This window comes from Erpetoichthys calabaricus, chromosome 4, assembly GCF_900747795.2.
Source record: "Erpetoichthys calabaricus chromosome 4, fErpCal1.3, whole genome shotgun sequence".
NCBI lineage: Eukaryota > Metazoa > Chordata > Cladistia > Polypteriformes > Polypteridae > Erpetoichthys > Erpetoichthys calabaricus.
In genome coordinates, this window is record NC_041397.2 from 122,171,341 (window position 1) to 122,188,604 (window position 17,264).

The 17,264-nt window shown below is 39.0% G+C and overlaps 1 protein-coding gene across 1 annotated transcript in view; it reads right to left on the bottom strand.

The window, feature by feature from the left end:
• The window catches only part of f5 (coagulation factor V), a 114,378-nt gene that overhangs the window by 17,285 nt on the left and 79,829 nt on the right, over window positions 1–17,264 (bottom strand). The window contains exons 15-17 of the mRNA XM_028799742.2: window positions 12,499–12,735; window positions 10,399–10,612; window positions 6,511–6,690 (exon numbers count right to left, since the gene is read on the bottom strand). Of these exons, the coding sequence (XP_028655575.1) occupies window positions 6,511–6,690; window positions 10,399–10,612; window positions 12,499–12,735 (631 nt within the window). The remainder of the gene's footprint in view (window positions 1–6,510; window positions 6,691–10,398; window positions 10,613–12,498; window positions 12,736–17,264) is intronic.

Genomic DNA, 17,264 nt, shown 5'->3' on the forward strand with positions numbered 1-17,264 from the left:
CCTTTTCACGCCGACTTTGATATGTGACAACTTCTTTTTTATTTCAGGCACTGTGCGACTTTGTGAACTTGAGCTTTCGAGTTTCTCCGACGCTGTGTCACTCGATCAACTTTCTTTTGTTGATTATACCACTGTTTAAACCAACAAATAGTACATTTTTCCTTTGCCTCCACTTGGTATTCAATGAAATTCTTATATTTTCCCCCATGCTTTTCCCATTGTCTTTTCACAGAAGGCTATATATATCAATTTGCATATTCAAAGAGGCATAATTCTGGGAGGAGTTGGGGTGGGACAGAAGGCGCGTGCACGTGCGTTACTTTTCACGCTGATCGGGATTTATGTAGTGGAAGAACGTGAAAGTTTGCGTGCGCACAGATTCCTGCATCTGGATTTTTCTGTGCGTACGCACATTCTCGCTTTTGTGCTTACGCCATGTTATAGTGTAAGTTCTACGCAAGGCGTTATACATGAGGCCCCTGGTGAGTAACCCATAGTCAGTAATACCCATTTACGTCAGAAAGAACTATTCAAAGTCAAAATATTTGTGCTTCAATAGTATGATTTTTCTCATGCAGCTAAATGCCTTAAATGAATACTCCACTCAAAAATGTTTTTTCTTTTTGTCTTTTACTTATGATTTATCATGATGGCTGACAATCATTTTTCATCTTATTTACACAGGAACAAGTTTTTTAATTGAAGACAGAACCAATGAATGAGGGAGAGGGGCAGGTCTTTAATTCAAACGCTCAGCTACATGTAAAACATATCTCTTGTGCATGTACTACTCCGATTTTCTAGAAGTATTTATTTAACAATATTTTAGCAAACAATGCATGCATTTTGTATGTTTTGAGCATATGCCTGGATTACTTAACATGTGGATTATGCAACGTCAGTAACTCGGACATTTATATTTTGTTTGCTGTAACCCAGGGTTGGTCTCGATGGATGCCAGTTCTATGACAAATGTTGTTATCTCAGTTCTCCACAAAAACATTCAATTAAATGTTTTCTTGGTGAGCACTACAAACCACATGGCATAAGTAACATATAAAAATATTATTTTGGGTGGGGTATTTCTTTAAGGTAACAAAACAATTTTCATCCACCAGATAAATTTAATTGCAATCAGAAGTCAGAAAAAGAGTATGAGAGTCCTTTGACATTTTTTTTACCTGATTGGTTTTAATGTTCCGCAAGACATGGCAGTGAGACAAAACGACAGCTGCTGTACAGAAGTTTAAATGACTGGCGTGCAGCACTACAAGCAGAACATGCAGCTCAGCAGCAGCAAGCCAGCAGCTGATGCATCCGCATCTCCTTACCGTGCATTCAGTCCCCCCTTCACATCACGAGTGGCAGAGACCCGAAATGGCTGGCGGGTAGCGTGCCCCGGGGGTTTGGGCGAGCGAAGCGAGCAGGGGGCAAAGTCCCCTAGTATATATATATATATATGGACGGACAGCCCCTATATTAGTAGAGAGATCACTAGGGAACTGTTATTGCCCCAGCACGCTAGATGGCAGCAGTCCCGGATATCCCCACCCAGTGGGAAGCCAGCAGGGCATGCCAGAAAATGTAGTCTGGGAGGGCAGCCCTGCTGGGGTCACAGGATGCTGCAAGAGGTCGTTCCAGGGAAACAAGCTCTCTACTCTAATAATGGACTTCCGTGTGACCTGGAAGTACTTCCATCGGGCAATCACCCTGGCACTGGAAGTACTTCCGGGTCTGCAATAAAAGGGATCGCACTCCCTTATTCAGGAGAGTCGGAGCTGGGTGGTGGAGAGGCAACACTTGACTGCCGGAGGGCAGTGCAGTGGTGAGAGATTTATTGTAGAAAGGGAGAAACCAGCGTTTTGTGCATATGTAACACTTTTTTGGAGGTATAAAACCTTAGTTTATTCTGATAAAAGACTGTGTTTTTGTGATCGTGTCGGGGTTTGGGCAGGCTGATGCCTGGGTGCCTATCACTATATATATATATATATATAGTGGAATATAGCGCTCTATAGCGCCCCTTGAACTCACCAGACAGATGTCCAGGACACACTTTTGAAAGCACCAAGAATGCTTTCTTTAATATTCTTCTATAAAGTGCACAAAGCACCGCACACTCCACAATTCTTCCAATCATAAATCAATACAATAATCAATAATAATAAATCATACAATCCTCCAACTCCCAGCAGCTCCGTCACACTCCCACCCAACTCCGGCTCCATCTGCTTGGGTTTCCCAGAGTCCTTTTAAAGTCCATGGCCCGGAAGTATTCCTTCTCTGGGCCAAATGCCTTCTTCAAGTATCCTGGAAGTACTATGGGCTTTCGTCCATGTGACCCTGAAGTACTTCTGGGTTGATGTAACCGAAATAGTCCCCGGGATCTTGGTGAACTCCCCCTGGCGGCACCCACAGCACCCAACAGGGCTGAAGAACCGGACTCCATTTCCCATGCTGCCCTGCGGGAATCCGGGGAACCATTTCCGTCCAGGGGAGCTGCCATCTAACGTTCCGGGGGATTTAGTGTCCTAAAAAGGCTCTCTCTTTTAGTTGAGAGACATCCCAGCCAGACTGAAACACCAGCCGTCCATCACAATATATATATCTTCAGCTCTTATGTGTTTTATGTGTTGTTTTTCTTTGTACAGCACTTTGGTCAGCCTTGAGGTTGTTTTTAAAGTGCTTTATAAATAAATAAATAAAGAAATAAAGAAATAATATATATATATATATATATATATATATATATATATATATATATATGTATATATATATGTATATTTAATGTTAGTACATGTTTGTACATAATGTATATACAATGTATATACTATATATTATATATTCTGCTGTCTCTCAATGTTTATAATATTTCCCTTTAATTGTAGATAAACATGAAATATTGCTCTTTGCTTGCCAATCATACAAGAAAATAAAATGTATAGAATCTAACACTCCTTTTCTTAATCTGGATTGACTCCTACTGGTTTTATTTGCTCTACAATGGCCTTTCTCAATTGTTCATAGTTTAACTATGAGAATGAAAATGTCACAAAATGCTGCAAAACTCTGCCCTGTCCCATTTCCTGACCTTTCAGAAGTGAATTAATAAACTGATGTTTTTTTTTCTTGAGAATGGAATTTGGTGTGTATTGGGATATGACTGTTGCTGCAGGTTTAACAATCTAATAAAATGGTTAAGTTATTAGTAATAATTTTTGTTTTTATAAACAGCACTTAAATTAATTAAGTAATGCGAAACAATCATGAAACAAATTTGTTTATTTGTACAACGTGCCTTGGGTCAGCACATGTCAACATCCATGAAAAACTGGTTCCGACTTGTATTTGTTTTATTTCTGTGTGAATATTTTCTGAGTGAAGGATGTCAGCCCAATGATAGTCTATGTAAGTCCTTCAACTTTTGGCAAGCAGGTGACCTGAGGCTGCCTTTTAATTGGTTGCTTTCAGATTTTTCCGGGGACGCAGCTCTGGAGAAGCTGGGATATAAGCAGCTCCACAATAGCTCTGTTACAGATGTGTCTCCAAGGTGCTAGAGTCCATCTGTCTGGTTGTGTAGTTGCCAGTGAGTCTCTCAAGACAGGAGGGCAAAGGAATGAAGCAGCTGGGAGATGCTAGCAAAGTGGTCACTAAGTGCTGTATCTGCAAACGCTGATCTCTGAGCTGCTTTTTTACTGACTTCTCCAGTAGGACCACCCCTTCAGGTAGCTGAGCACATGTATCAGATATAATATGTTTGTAGTTATTAGAATAGTGGTGGGCCATTGGATGTTTTTGGTTTCAAAAAGTGTGCCACCAAAGAAAAAAGGTTGGGAAACACTGACAATTGATTGACAATTGACAAATGAACTGATTCTAGACAATAGCATGAGGCTAAATTGTTTTGGTAGGCTTAGTGAAAAGAATCAATTTAATCAGAAAGTTACTGAGAAATTTTCAGTAAGGAAGGAGACAATATTTGTGTTCAAAGAAATACATATATCCTGATCATAATGGAAGAAAATGTAGGTAGGACTTGTCCTGTGGGCGTAGCAAAAGACAAGTTGGGGGCCAAAACTATGTTTTAAGATGCTGGGGGGGTCTGTGAATCTCACAATGTGTATTTGTGACCAAGTGAGGTAAGTCTGGCAAACTTGTACAAGGTTAGGTGTAGAATAAAATTAGGGTGGGAATGACTCTGGGTGTGTGATAAATGACAAACTGGGATAGATAGATAGATAGATAGATAGATAGATAGATAGATAGATAGATAGATAGATAGATAGATAGATAGATAGATAGATAGATAGATAGATAGATAGATAGATAGATAGATAGATAGATAGATAGATAGATAGATAGATACTTTATTAATCCCAAGGGGAAATTCACATACTCCAGCTGCAGCATATTGATAAAAACAATATTAAATTAAAGAGTGATAAAAATGCAGGTATAACAGACAGTAACTTTGTATAATGTTAATGTTTACCCCCCAGGTGGAATTGAAGATTCGCATAGTGTGGGGGAGGAACGATCTCCTCATGTCAGTGGAGCAGGACAGTGACAGCAGTCTGTCGCTGAAGCTGCTCTTCTGTCTAGAGATGACACTGTTTAGTGGATGCAGTGGATTTTCCATAATTGATAGGAGCCTGCTGAGCGCTCGTCGCTCTGCCACAGATGTCAAACTGTCCAGCTCCATGCCAACAATAGAGCCTGCCTTCCTCACCAGTTTGTCCAGGCGTGAGGCGTCTTTCTTCTTAATGCTGCCTCCCCAGCACACCACCGCGTAGAAGAGGGCGCTCGCCACAACCGTCTGATAGGACATCTGCAGCATCTTATTGCAGATGTTGAAGGACGTCAGCCTTCTAAGGAAGTATAGTCAGCTCTGTCCTCTCTTGCACAGAACATCAGTATTGGCAGTCCAGTCCAATTTATCATCCAGCTGCACTCCCAGGTATTTATATGTCTGCACCATCTGCACACAGTCACATCTGATGATCATGGGGTCCATAAGGGGCCTAGTCCTCCTAAAATCCACCACCACCAACTCCTTGGTTTTTCTGGTGTTCAGTTTTAGGTGGTTTGAGTCGCACCATTTAATAAAGTCCTTGATTAGGTTCCTATACTCCTCCTGCCCACTCCTGATGCAGCCCACGATAGCAGTGTCGTCAGCGAACTTTTGCAAGTGGCTGACTCCGAGTTGTATTGGAAGTCCAATGTATATAGGCTGAACAGGACCGGAGAAAGTACAGTCCCCTGCAGCGCTCCTGTGCTGCTGACCACAATGTCAGTCCTGCAGTTCCCGAGATGCACATACCAAGGTCTGTCTGTAAGATAGTCCACGATTCATTACACCAGGTATGAATCTACTCCCATCTCTGTCAGCTTGTCCCTGAGGAGCAGAGGTTGGATGGTGTTGAAGGCGCTAGAGAAGCCCAGAAACATAATTCTTACTGCACCACTGCCTCTGTCCAAGTGGGAGAGGGATCGGTGTAGCATATAGATGATGGCATCCTCCGCTCCCACCTTCTCCTGGTATGCGAACTGCAGAGGGTCGAGGGCATGGTGGACCTGTAGCCTCAGGTGGTGAAGCAGCAGCCACTCCATGGTCTTCATCACATGTGACATCAGGGCGACAGGATGCAAGACTTGAGAAAAGTCACAGCACTAGTGATTGTATGATGTGGATTTATGGAATACAGTGTAGTGATAAGTCAAGCAAAATGACACCTTTTATTGGCTAACTAAAAAGATTGCAATATGCAAGCTTTTGAGGCAACTCAGGCCCCTTCTTCAGGCAAGATGTAATTTGATCTGATGGAATACGGTGGAAATGACCAAGGACTGGGCATTCTATTATAAGAGGCAGATTTGGTTTGGATTTATGCTATGGATGTGTTATAGGATGGATGGAAGTACACGTTATTGGAAGATTACAGAGGTGGGGATGTGCACATTATAGTGTGGGTTTTAGCAGAATGGGGAACTGGGCAAGCTGGCAGAGGACTGAGCAATTAGAGACAGGTGTAGTATAAAATTTGAGTGGCAGTTGCACCTGTTCCTTTCCACATTTATAAGGCAAGTTATGGGAAAAAATAACCATGGATGTCATAAACTGAAGTTCTGGAGTTCAGTAGAAATGGGAAAGCTGGCATTAAATTGGGCAGCATAGTGGAAAGAATATAATACATTTTAGCCTGGATTTGACCTATGGGTCTGGTACTGGACAGACAAAGATGTGTATTGACACTATAATGAGGACCACGAGAGCATGTGGAATGACCAGACAGATGTGAAAGGCACTATATAATAGATAAATGCTGCTTCACTTTGTCTCCCAAAAAACTGTGATCCCACCCAAATTTTTTTCACCAGCCGCCACTGGAACAGGCATATGTTTGATAGCTATGAGAGAATGCAATGAGGCTATAGACACTTAAATTTAAATAAATGAAAGCAACACATCCTCATTTATCTTTTTTATGTAACACAACAATATTTACTCACCAGGTAGAAGTGGGTAGACACCAAGTCGATAGTCTTTACCTTGCTTGTCAAGGAAAGTTTGCCCATGAAAATGAATAGAGTGAAGGTCCTTTTGGCTGCCCATATTGATCAAGTACCATCTTACAAGCTCATTGGCGTACATCCTTAGACCCTTCAAACTGTAAACGATGCCATTAATAGCTGAAACAACAGGAAAATTCAAATTATTTTTGACTGAAGTTAAGTGAGAAGTATGTTTCTCTAAATGACTACCTTCATGTGTAGCATATGGTAAAGTTGAAAGCATAGCTTCCGGAGACCTTGGTTCTGTCCTGGCCTAGCCTCTGCCTTTGTGTAGATTACAGACCTTCACCATGGCTACATAGTGTTGTGTTTTGTATCTACCCATATCTCAAAGATGTGGATAACTGGTGACTCCCAGAATTAATTGGTTGTGTGATTATGCCTTGCACTGGACATCCTGGATTATGAAGATTAAGATAATTAAAAGAAGATGGGTGAGACTTGCTACTTGAACCAAAACTTACCTCAGTCTTATTGTACTTAGCATGAGGAGTGCCACTAGAGATTTTGAACCCCCATAAAAGCATATCTTATTGGTCACCCACCCAGACCAACCTTATAAACCCCATTTCAAAAGTTTTATTAATTTTATCTGTTACAGCTCTAGTTGAGACGGATACTTACTAGGGTTTTCAAATTATCCAAAAAATAGGGTTTGACTATTCAAATAAAAAATAAGTAAACATGCAAATGTTATATCTCAGCCAGTACTCTTCTCCTGGCTGGGGTTCAAATATGACCTCATTTGTTAATTCTTGATTCTCTTATTTATGTTGATTATGTGTATTATTCTTTATTTTCTTTATGTATGTAAGCTGCCTTTTTTAGGTTCCATATGTTTTATGATGGTCTTCCAAAAGACGGGGTCACCTGCCAATCACCACCAGAATCTGCCCTCCACCCTATAAATTCAGAGGGTCTTCCACAGTTCCTGGTGATTCATTTCAATTGATCTGAGGAGTGATGAGTTCTTGTGCCTTTTGTGATTTTTGTGTTCTTAGTGATTTACTGGATTTTTGACCTCGCTTTCTATTTCAACTATTCTTGGACTTGGGCTTGTATTTGAATATTCTTGTATACTTGAATTAGGACTTCTATTTGCCTTGAATTCCTTTTCTGGCAGCTCTTTTATGCCTTTGTGGTCTTCAGAGCTTCATAGTGTGACAGATCATTTTTTGTAAAAATAAACTTTTTATCCTGTGTTTGCCCTCTTTACTAGCTGAGGTTTGACAGTAAATAGCCCAGTGGGCATTTTTGGAACCGTTTTTGGGACTTAGTGCTTTGGAACCCCTAGTCAACACACGAATTAGGTTAATGATTATAGGTGTTACTTGTTTGTAAACACTTTTTTATATGTTATTATGGTATTATTACGGTAACATGAAGAACTTAAGCCAGCAAGAAAAAAATAGTGATACCCAGGCAACTGTTATTTAAATATAAGAACCATCAAATTCTAATGCAGATGCACTTTGTAAAAGGGAGGCATCTGTACAACCATTTTGTCTTCAGTGTAGAACTGATGCCTGGGAGAGCAAGAACATGTTCAGATAGTGAGCCATGAAATCAGCCAGGAAATGTAGCTTAAATCCTTATGAGCCACATGCGCTGGCACAACGCTTCGCTACATTAAAATTAATATTATGACTTTTTTTTTACTCATGATGTATCTGCAAAACATGAAGCACTTATGAGACTGTTGCATGTATACTGCAGCCTTCAAATGAAAGGGGTGCTTAAAAACATCGTTCTCCGTGTGTACTAAGTGATATACATATGTGAAATGCAGATTAAATGACCTGAAATTAGTTAATTAGGCAGGCTAACTGCACTCATATATTATTTTTCTCCAGTTAAGTGGCTTTTTGCTCCTTGAGACCAGAAAACTTAAAGCACTGTAACTCAATGGAGTAACATGATGCATGTGTTCATGTCTCACAAATGAAGTAAATGAATATACTAAATGTTGCATTGTAATAATTTGTACATGTTTAGTCCTCACCATAGGTTTAATTTAATAGATATTTTTAAAGCAACTTAAATTATGTACAATAACTTTGAATGTTTACCAGGAAAGTATAAGATAAACCAATGTTTCTCAAACTTTCTTGATATTGTGACCCACTTTTTCACATGTAAGTGTCTTCCCGACCAACTGGAATAATCAAAGACAATCATTAGAGTGAGGATGGGTCTCCCTTCGTGAATCGCAGACAAATCATCAAAGCTGTTGGGTCAAAAATATACCTTGCAGCAACGATCAGACAACCTGTATGTGATTCAATGAACACCACTTTGCAGCCCACTAACATTATAAAGAATAGCCCACTGATGGCAGTCTATGAAACACTGAGTTAAGCAATATTGATACAGAACAAGCCTTCCAGGGCCTGCTGCCGAGAAGCATCCCCACAACATGATGTTTCCACCACCATGTTTTACAATGGTGTGATTTTGATAATGTTAAATGTTTGGCTAAGACTAAGCCATAGAACCTTCTTATAGATGACTTCAGAGTCTTCCATGTGCCTTATGCTTTTTTTTCTCTCTCCCACTCTCCCATAAAGTTGTGAATGGTGAAGCACCCAGGCAACAGTTGTTGTATTGACAGTTTCTCTAGTCTGATCCGCTGTAGCTTGTAAGTCCTTCAGATGTTATCACAGGTCTGTTGTGACTTCCCTCACTAGTCTTCCCCTTGCATGATCACTCAGTTTTTGTGGACACTGCTCTAGGCAGTTTTACAGCTGTTTCATAATCTTTCCATTTCTTAATGAATGATTTAACTGGATCCCAAGGCATATTGAGTGACTTGGGCATTTTCCTGTTTCCATCCTCTAACTTTTGTTTTTATTGTCTAAGTTAGGCCACCATACTGACTCGCCACAAGATGGACCTCTCAGACAAGGGAAAGTTTTAATACAATCAAATGAAATTCCTTGACTACAGACATGTGATATCCATTGAACTTATTAGGTGACTTTTAAAAGCAATTGGATGCACCAGTGATGATTTAGGTGTATAATTCTTATTGGTGGTGAATGCTGATCAATTATTTTTGGCGTTATATTTGTAATTAATTTAGACCAAATCACAAAGATCTACTTTCACTTTGAAATTAAAGAGTCTTCTTCTATTGATCAGTGTCAAAAAAGACACATTAACTCCATTGTGATTCAATGTTGTATAACAATAAGAAATGAAAACTTCCATTGTATAGGCATATGCATATACATAAATAAGTGTAGTGTGTATTAAAAACCAATAAAACCTAGCTGAAATGTCATCTTATGTTGAAGTAAAGACATTGTGGCAAATAATATTATTTAAGTGAAATTAATAATTTGAACGAAAATAATTAATAATAATAAACAATCCACAGTTTATACGGTATGTGTTTATGGTTAAAATCTTATGAATTATTCAAAGTGGCCAGGAAATCTGTTCCACAAAAGAAACCAACAATTTCTTTCCAAGCCAAAAGCTTGCAAATAGACTAGTGCGCTGATGTGGTGAGAATACTAGAATTCATGAAAAAGACTTCCATTGGTAGTCAATGAACTCTCAGGTTATTAAACTAAAACAATATTCTATGTTACGTGGTTGGAAATGATCTATAATATATCTTGTGTATATTATACACAATTATTCCTAAATTATTCATCCCAATTCTATTTAAACTATCTATCCACACCTCTATTCATTTTCTGAACCCACATATCCCAGTACAAGATCACAGAAAATAATTTCTAAATCAAGATATGATCATTTCCTTGCAGCATTAGGTTAAAATTAATATCAAATAATGAATGCAACAAAATACAGTACCATGAAATATGTTCTTGCTTCTCGTTTCTGGGTCATTCTTGATAATATTAGTTTTATATATGCTTTTCATATTTTCCTCAAAGTACCAACTTTCGTTTTCATCAAATGTCATGAAAAGCAGAAAAAACTCCCTTGCATCTTTTATATTTTCTTTCAGGAATCCTTCATGACAAATCAGCAATGGTCCAATCAACCCTGAATTAATATCCTTTTTCTAAAAATTAAAAAAAAGAAAACGAATGTTGAGTTAAGCACATTTCACTTCTGTGTACTAGCTTTATATGCATTTACATAAAGCATGCTTATATATTACAGTGAACAAGAAAATATCTTGATAAGAATATAAGAAAAAGTAGAAAAAGGTATTATTTTTATAGCATCTTTCTGTTAGTGCAGCTCAGTTACTGTCTATGTGGAGTTTACAATGTTCTCCCTGTTTTCCAGTTTCCCCCTAAATCCCAAGGACATTCTGTTTCAATTTGTTGGAAGACTGTAGACGTATGCATGTGCGTGCCTGGCAGTTTACTAGGTTGGTTCTTGTTTCAGCCTCATGAAGCTAAGGTACGCTACAATTCGCCACATCTCTGTAAACATGAAAGTGAATTCAGAAATTCCAAAGATGAGTAAAAAAAAAAAAAATATATATATATATATATATATATATATATATATATATATATATATATATTTATATATATATGTATATATATATATTGTCACACACATGCGCATGGGAGGCAGCTAAAGGGCTTGAGTGACGGCAGTTCTGAGGCATGCCGGGAGCTGGCAGAGTGCACTGACTCTTTTTCTCTCTTTCCTATAGACCATTCCCGGGAGATTCCATCTGGCTCTCTTGATGTCACTTCCGGGACCGAGCCAATGGAAGGAGACCTTACCGGCTCCGGCCCCTCTGATGTCACGTCCAGGCTCGAACCAATGGCTAAAGAACATGGGCCTGATCCTTATGACCTCACTTCCTGTCTTCCCCTTTAAAAGCCTGCCCCTTTTTCCTAATTCCTCAGTCTTGTTTTGGACTCAGTTGTATGCACATCAGTGCTGTTTATTTGATGAAAAAACGACTTTGCAGCCAGGATACCATATTATACGGGTGGCTGCCCCAAACCTTTATCTGAGTATGTCTCGTTTTTCTGACAATATATATATTCCTGAAAGCTCAGGAATAAAACTATTTTATGATACGTGATTAGTTTTTTCTCCCTTTGTGGATCTCCAACTGCAAATAAATAAATAAATATATATATATATATATATATATATATATATATATATATAGGGCGGCATGGTGGCGCAGTGGGTAGCGCTGCTGCCTCGCAGTTGGGAGATCCTGGGACCTGGGTTCGATTCCCGGGTCCTCCCTGCGTGGAGTTTGCATGTTCTCCCCGTGTCTGCGTGGGTTTCCTCCGGGCGCTCCGGTTTCCTCCCACATTCCAAAGACATGCAGGTTAGGTGGATTGGCGATTCTAAATTGGCCCTAGTGTGTGCTTGGTGTGTGGGTGTGTTTGTGTGTGTCCTGCGGTGGGTTGGCACCCTGCCCGGGATTGGTCCCTGCCTTGTGCCCTGTGTTGGCTGGGATTGGCTCCAGCAGACCCCCGTGACCCTGTGTTCGGATTCAGTGGGTTGGAAAATGGATGGATGGATATATATATATATATATATATATATATATATATATATATATATAAATTATATATATAAATGTTTAAAATTATAAAGGGGGGATGAGCATGGCTCAGTGGATGACATCTGGCAGCAAATACTGAAAGTGAAAAGATGAGCAAGGGACTTAAAGTTGTTAAAGTATTATGGGTACACTTCTGAACTACATATTAGTGTAAGGCAGGGCATACTTTCAATAAGTTTCAATGATCTCAGTGACTGTTATGAAGGACACAGTCTCTTATGCCTTCTGTGTTTAGTGCACCTCAATGGACACATGCTTAAAATATTCTGCTGTGAACTACACATTAAATAAAACTACAACTAGTCTAATCTAAGATAATAATAGATAAAAGCTACTAAATTCTGAAATCTTTCATTAAGCAAGATAGACAGGGAGATAGAGAGGACAGAGATACTTACTGGGTTGACACCTGAATAGTAGACCCAGGCCCGACAGGGTGTATCCTTTGACTTAGGCCCCACTTTGGAATTCACGTTCCAAATGTAGGTATAATTATGTCCTGGAAGAACAGCGTCATCATTTTTATAGTTTGGTGGAGAGTCATCCTCATAGCCTACTCCTTCCATTGACTTCATATAAGAAACTCCATGTGCATGTAAAGAGTAGGGCTTTGTGGCAAGGTTTTTGAAAACAATCTGGAGAGATACAGCAGTGTATTTAGAATGCATTATTGCAATATAAACTAACAGTATCTGCAATGCTACAATATGGCAACCTTCTCAACTTACAGAGTATAATTTGGACCACACCTCTAAAAAATAAGCAGGATACATCAACAATGGATTCAGAAAGGACACCGACCGCCTCACTTTCTGCACACTTTATTGTGTATTATGGATAAATTTGCCAATGAATCCACACTCAGTAACCCATAACGACAAAGTGAAAACTTGTTTTTAGAAAGGTTTGCAAATTTATTCAAAATCAAAAACTGAAATCTCTCATTTCTATAAGTATTCAGACCCTTTGCTATGGCACTCCAAACTTGTGGTCATGTGTAGCCTGTTTGCTTTAATTCTCCATTAAACGTGTCTAGAACTTCATTGGGGTCCAACTGTGGCAAAATGAATTGGCTGGAAATCATTTAGAAAGGTATACACACCTATCTATATACGTTCCCACAGTTCACACTGCATGTCAGGGATAACACCAAAACATGAAGTCCAGGGAATTCTCTGTAGACCTTTACAATCAAATTATGGTGAGGCATAGATCAGGGCAAGGATATAAAACCATTTCTAAAACCTTGAGTGTTCCCATAAGCATCACAGCTTCTATACTTGTAAACTGGAAGAAGTTTGGAACCACCAGGACACTTTGTAGAGTTAGCTGCCTGGCCATACTAAGTAATGGGGCAACAAAGGCCTGGGTCACAACTGAGGGAAAGGTAAATGCATCCAAAGTCCTTGGAAAAAAACCTGCTCCAGAGTGCATGTAACCTCAGATTGGAGTGAAGGTTCAGCTTTTGACACAAAAATGCCCAGAAGCATTCAGCCAAGATAATGTTGGAGTTGCTTCAGAACAAGTCTCTGACTGTCTTTGAGTGGCACAGCTAAAGCCCAGACTTAAACCCCATAGAACATCTGTGGGGAGACCTCAAGATGTTAGTTTATAGACACTTCCCATTCAATCTAACAGAACTTGAGAGGAAGACTGGGCTAAACTGCTCAAATCAAGGTGTGCAATGCTTGAAAAGACTTACCAAAGAAGACTTGAAGCTGCAATTGCTGGCAAATGGACTTCTAAAAAGTACTGAATGAAGGGTCTGAATACTTATGTGAATGAGAGATTTCAGTTTTTGATCTTTAATAAACTTGTAAACCTTCTGGAAAACATGTTTTCACTTTGTCATTTTGGATTATTGAGTGTAGATTTATGGGGAAAAAATGGCAAATTTACCTACTTAAATTAAATCTACAACATGACAAAATGTGCAAAAAGTGAAGAGGTCTGCATACTCTCTGAATACACAGTATATTCAACATGGAAAGATTTTGTTTCGTTTTGCTATCTGTTTTGTGGTATGGCTGTATAGTACAGGCTGTTGGTAACACTAACCACCATATCTTAACCATCCATAATGCACTTACTGTATGCACATCTTTAGGTATAAAATTACTTAATTTCTTAGTACAGTAAGAGTGTCTAATAGAAGGTTTGTCCCTGCCTCGATCCTGAAGCTGCTGGGTTACATTTCAGATTTCTGGAGTTTTACTATGGTAAAAATGGGCTCAGAAAATGCAAGGATGGACAAACAAACTGTATAGAGTCAGCATTGCCTTTGCTTGTAGCACACTTCTGGTGTATTGTGGACAGGTAAAGTTGGTCTTTCATCAGTTTTATTACTATGCACTGGTGTCTGCCTTCTTGAATTTGTCTGCCTTTCCTTCCAGTTCTCATGTTTACCTTACAAGAAGCTATTTGCCTGTGCTTATAATAAGATACAAAGCTAGAACTCTTGCTGTTTGTATCTAATGTTTGGTTGGCAACACATTGCTGTTTGTGAGTGAGGAAAGTAATAGGGAGAAGCATGCTGTTTTCATTACACCAAGGGGTGCTTTTCCACTTGTCTCTGCTGTACGACATCATGTAATGAAAAGTCATTTTGTTTACTTTTTCCAACATTACACTTTTACAGTTCTGTATGACAAAGTGAGAATTGCCTGTTCGTTAAAATCTGGAATAGTTTACCGGCAGAAATTCGCCAGGCTAATACCCATTACTTTAACATGGCTTTCTCATAGCTTCATTTTAGTATACATCTGATATTCTGTATATGTATTTAATTATCTTTTCTTCATGTCTCCAAAATCGATACTAACCCCTACTTTCTCTGCTGTTCTTTTTCTGGTTTTCTGTGGTGCCGATCTGCACCATCACCATCTGATCAAGGTACCATGCTGTCCCTACATTGATGGATTGAAGGCAAGAAGTCCACATGACCGTCATCATCAAGTCCTTCCATGTGAAGCCTGAAAACCATGAGGACTGATTGAGATCATTGATGTTAGGTAGAATGCCTAGAGGGGGCTGGATGGTCTTCGTGGCCTGGAACCCCTGCAGATTTAATTTATTTTTTCTTCTTTCTATCTTCCCTGGTCATTGGACCTTACTTTATTCTTTGTTAATTAGCATTTGTATAAATTTGTATACTTTCTTCATCTTATAAAGCACTTTGAGCTACATCATTTGCATGAAAACGTGTTATAGAGATTAATGTTGTTGTAGTTCTGCTAGGCTTTTAGAGGCACACAAGGCCTATTAAAACAGCAGGTTTAATAGGGATGCAGAAATCCAGCTTCAACCCCCCAACCTGCATTGCTGAGAAAATGGCTTAACTACAGCTCATAACATTCCTGGTCAGCCTTATACTTCATCTGATAATAAAGCTTAAAATCAGGGTTGAACTGACATCTCTGCAGAGTCCTGGAGACACAGAGGTGCCAAATGGACAAAACAAAGAGCTACAATTCAATGATTGGTAACTTTTGTGGACAAAATAACAGACCTATGAGGAGGCACTGACTCTGTAACTGGAAGTGACTTTTATCCAATCACCAGAGGTCAAACTGCCTCTACAAACTAGCTGCATTCATCTCTCTGAAATGTTGTGCACCTTCTGAAACCTGCATGTTCTATGAAACCAGGAAGGTTAAGAGCTGCTCACTCTTTGGGAAGCCAAATGCCAAGCCAAGCTCTATGCCAGTGACTGAGCCCTGTCTGAGAACATGAATTAGTTCCACAAGGGAGTTTCAGCATCTAAACTCTTGTGCCAGAACGTGTAATGCATTTCCCTAAGAAGCTGCAGAGGACTCGGCAAAGAGTCTAACTGAGAAAAGCAATGCAAGATAAATACTCTACTTGAACCCGGACCAATAACAGCAACAACTCCACACAACATCAGACATCATTTTTAAAGACTTGGTATCATAAACCAGTCATCTGTGGCAAGGTAAATTAGAACTTTAAACAGCAAGGAAACCTCTTCTGTTTTACATGTTTGTCTGTCTTGCATTATTAATATATAAACAGTATGCAGTTATCATATTTCTATAATCCTTGTGTTTATCAATAAATTATATAATTCTGCTTCTTTAAACAAGAGTACTTCAGTTACCTTGCTGTAAGTCTAACAGCAGGTGACCCACTTCCTATAGAGAAAGGCATGGCAAATAATGTAGGAGCTGTACCAAATAATTTAATAATTACTGGCATTACCAAAGGCAAAACTGATAATTAATTAACCAAGTTAAAATTGTCTTCCTCTTTCCTACATTATTTTGCCAGGCCTGTGGGTGGATAAATTAAAATCACTAACTTTCCAACAGTTCAAAAAGTAATAGAGTATCATTGGGAAGAAGTAAGCTTTCAAGGGTTTTTTTTTTATATTCTTTATGCCAACATAGAAAAACCTTTTTTACAAAAACATAAATGATTATAACTCCTAGCAATAAATAAATAGTCACTTGAGGTATAGACGTAAGCTTTGGTATAATGAGTCTATTTGTCAGAAAGGTAGAAGGTTGGGCTTTTTCAATGCTTGTTTACCGGTTAGTTATGTTTTCTATGAAGTGAAACATGAGGCAGTGTGGCGTAATGGTTAAGGCTGTGGACTTCAAACCCTGTGGTTAGTGGTTTATATCCCGCTACTGACACAGTGTGACCATGAGCAAGTCACTTCACCTGGAAAACCAAAAAGAAATGTAACCAATTGTATCATAAATGTTGCAAGTTGCCTTGGATAAAGGTGTCAGTCAAATAAGTACACTCATATGAAAAAGTTTGGGAACCCCTCTTAATTCTTTGAATTTTTGTTTATCATTGGCTGAGCTTTCAAAGTAGCAACTTCCTTTTAATATATGACATGCCTTATGGAAACAGTAGTATTTCAGCAGTGACATTAAATTTTTTGGATTAACAGAAAATATGCAATATGCATCATAACAAAATTAGACAGGTGCATAAATCTGGGCACCCAAACAGAGATATTACTTTAATACTTAGTTGAGCCTCTTTTTGCAAATATAACAGCCTCTAGACGCCTCCTATAGTCTTTGATAAGTGTCTGGATTCTGGATGGAGGTATTTTTGACCATTCTCCATACAAAATCTCTCCAGTTCAGTTACATTTGATGGCTGTTGAACATGGACAGCCTGCTTCAAA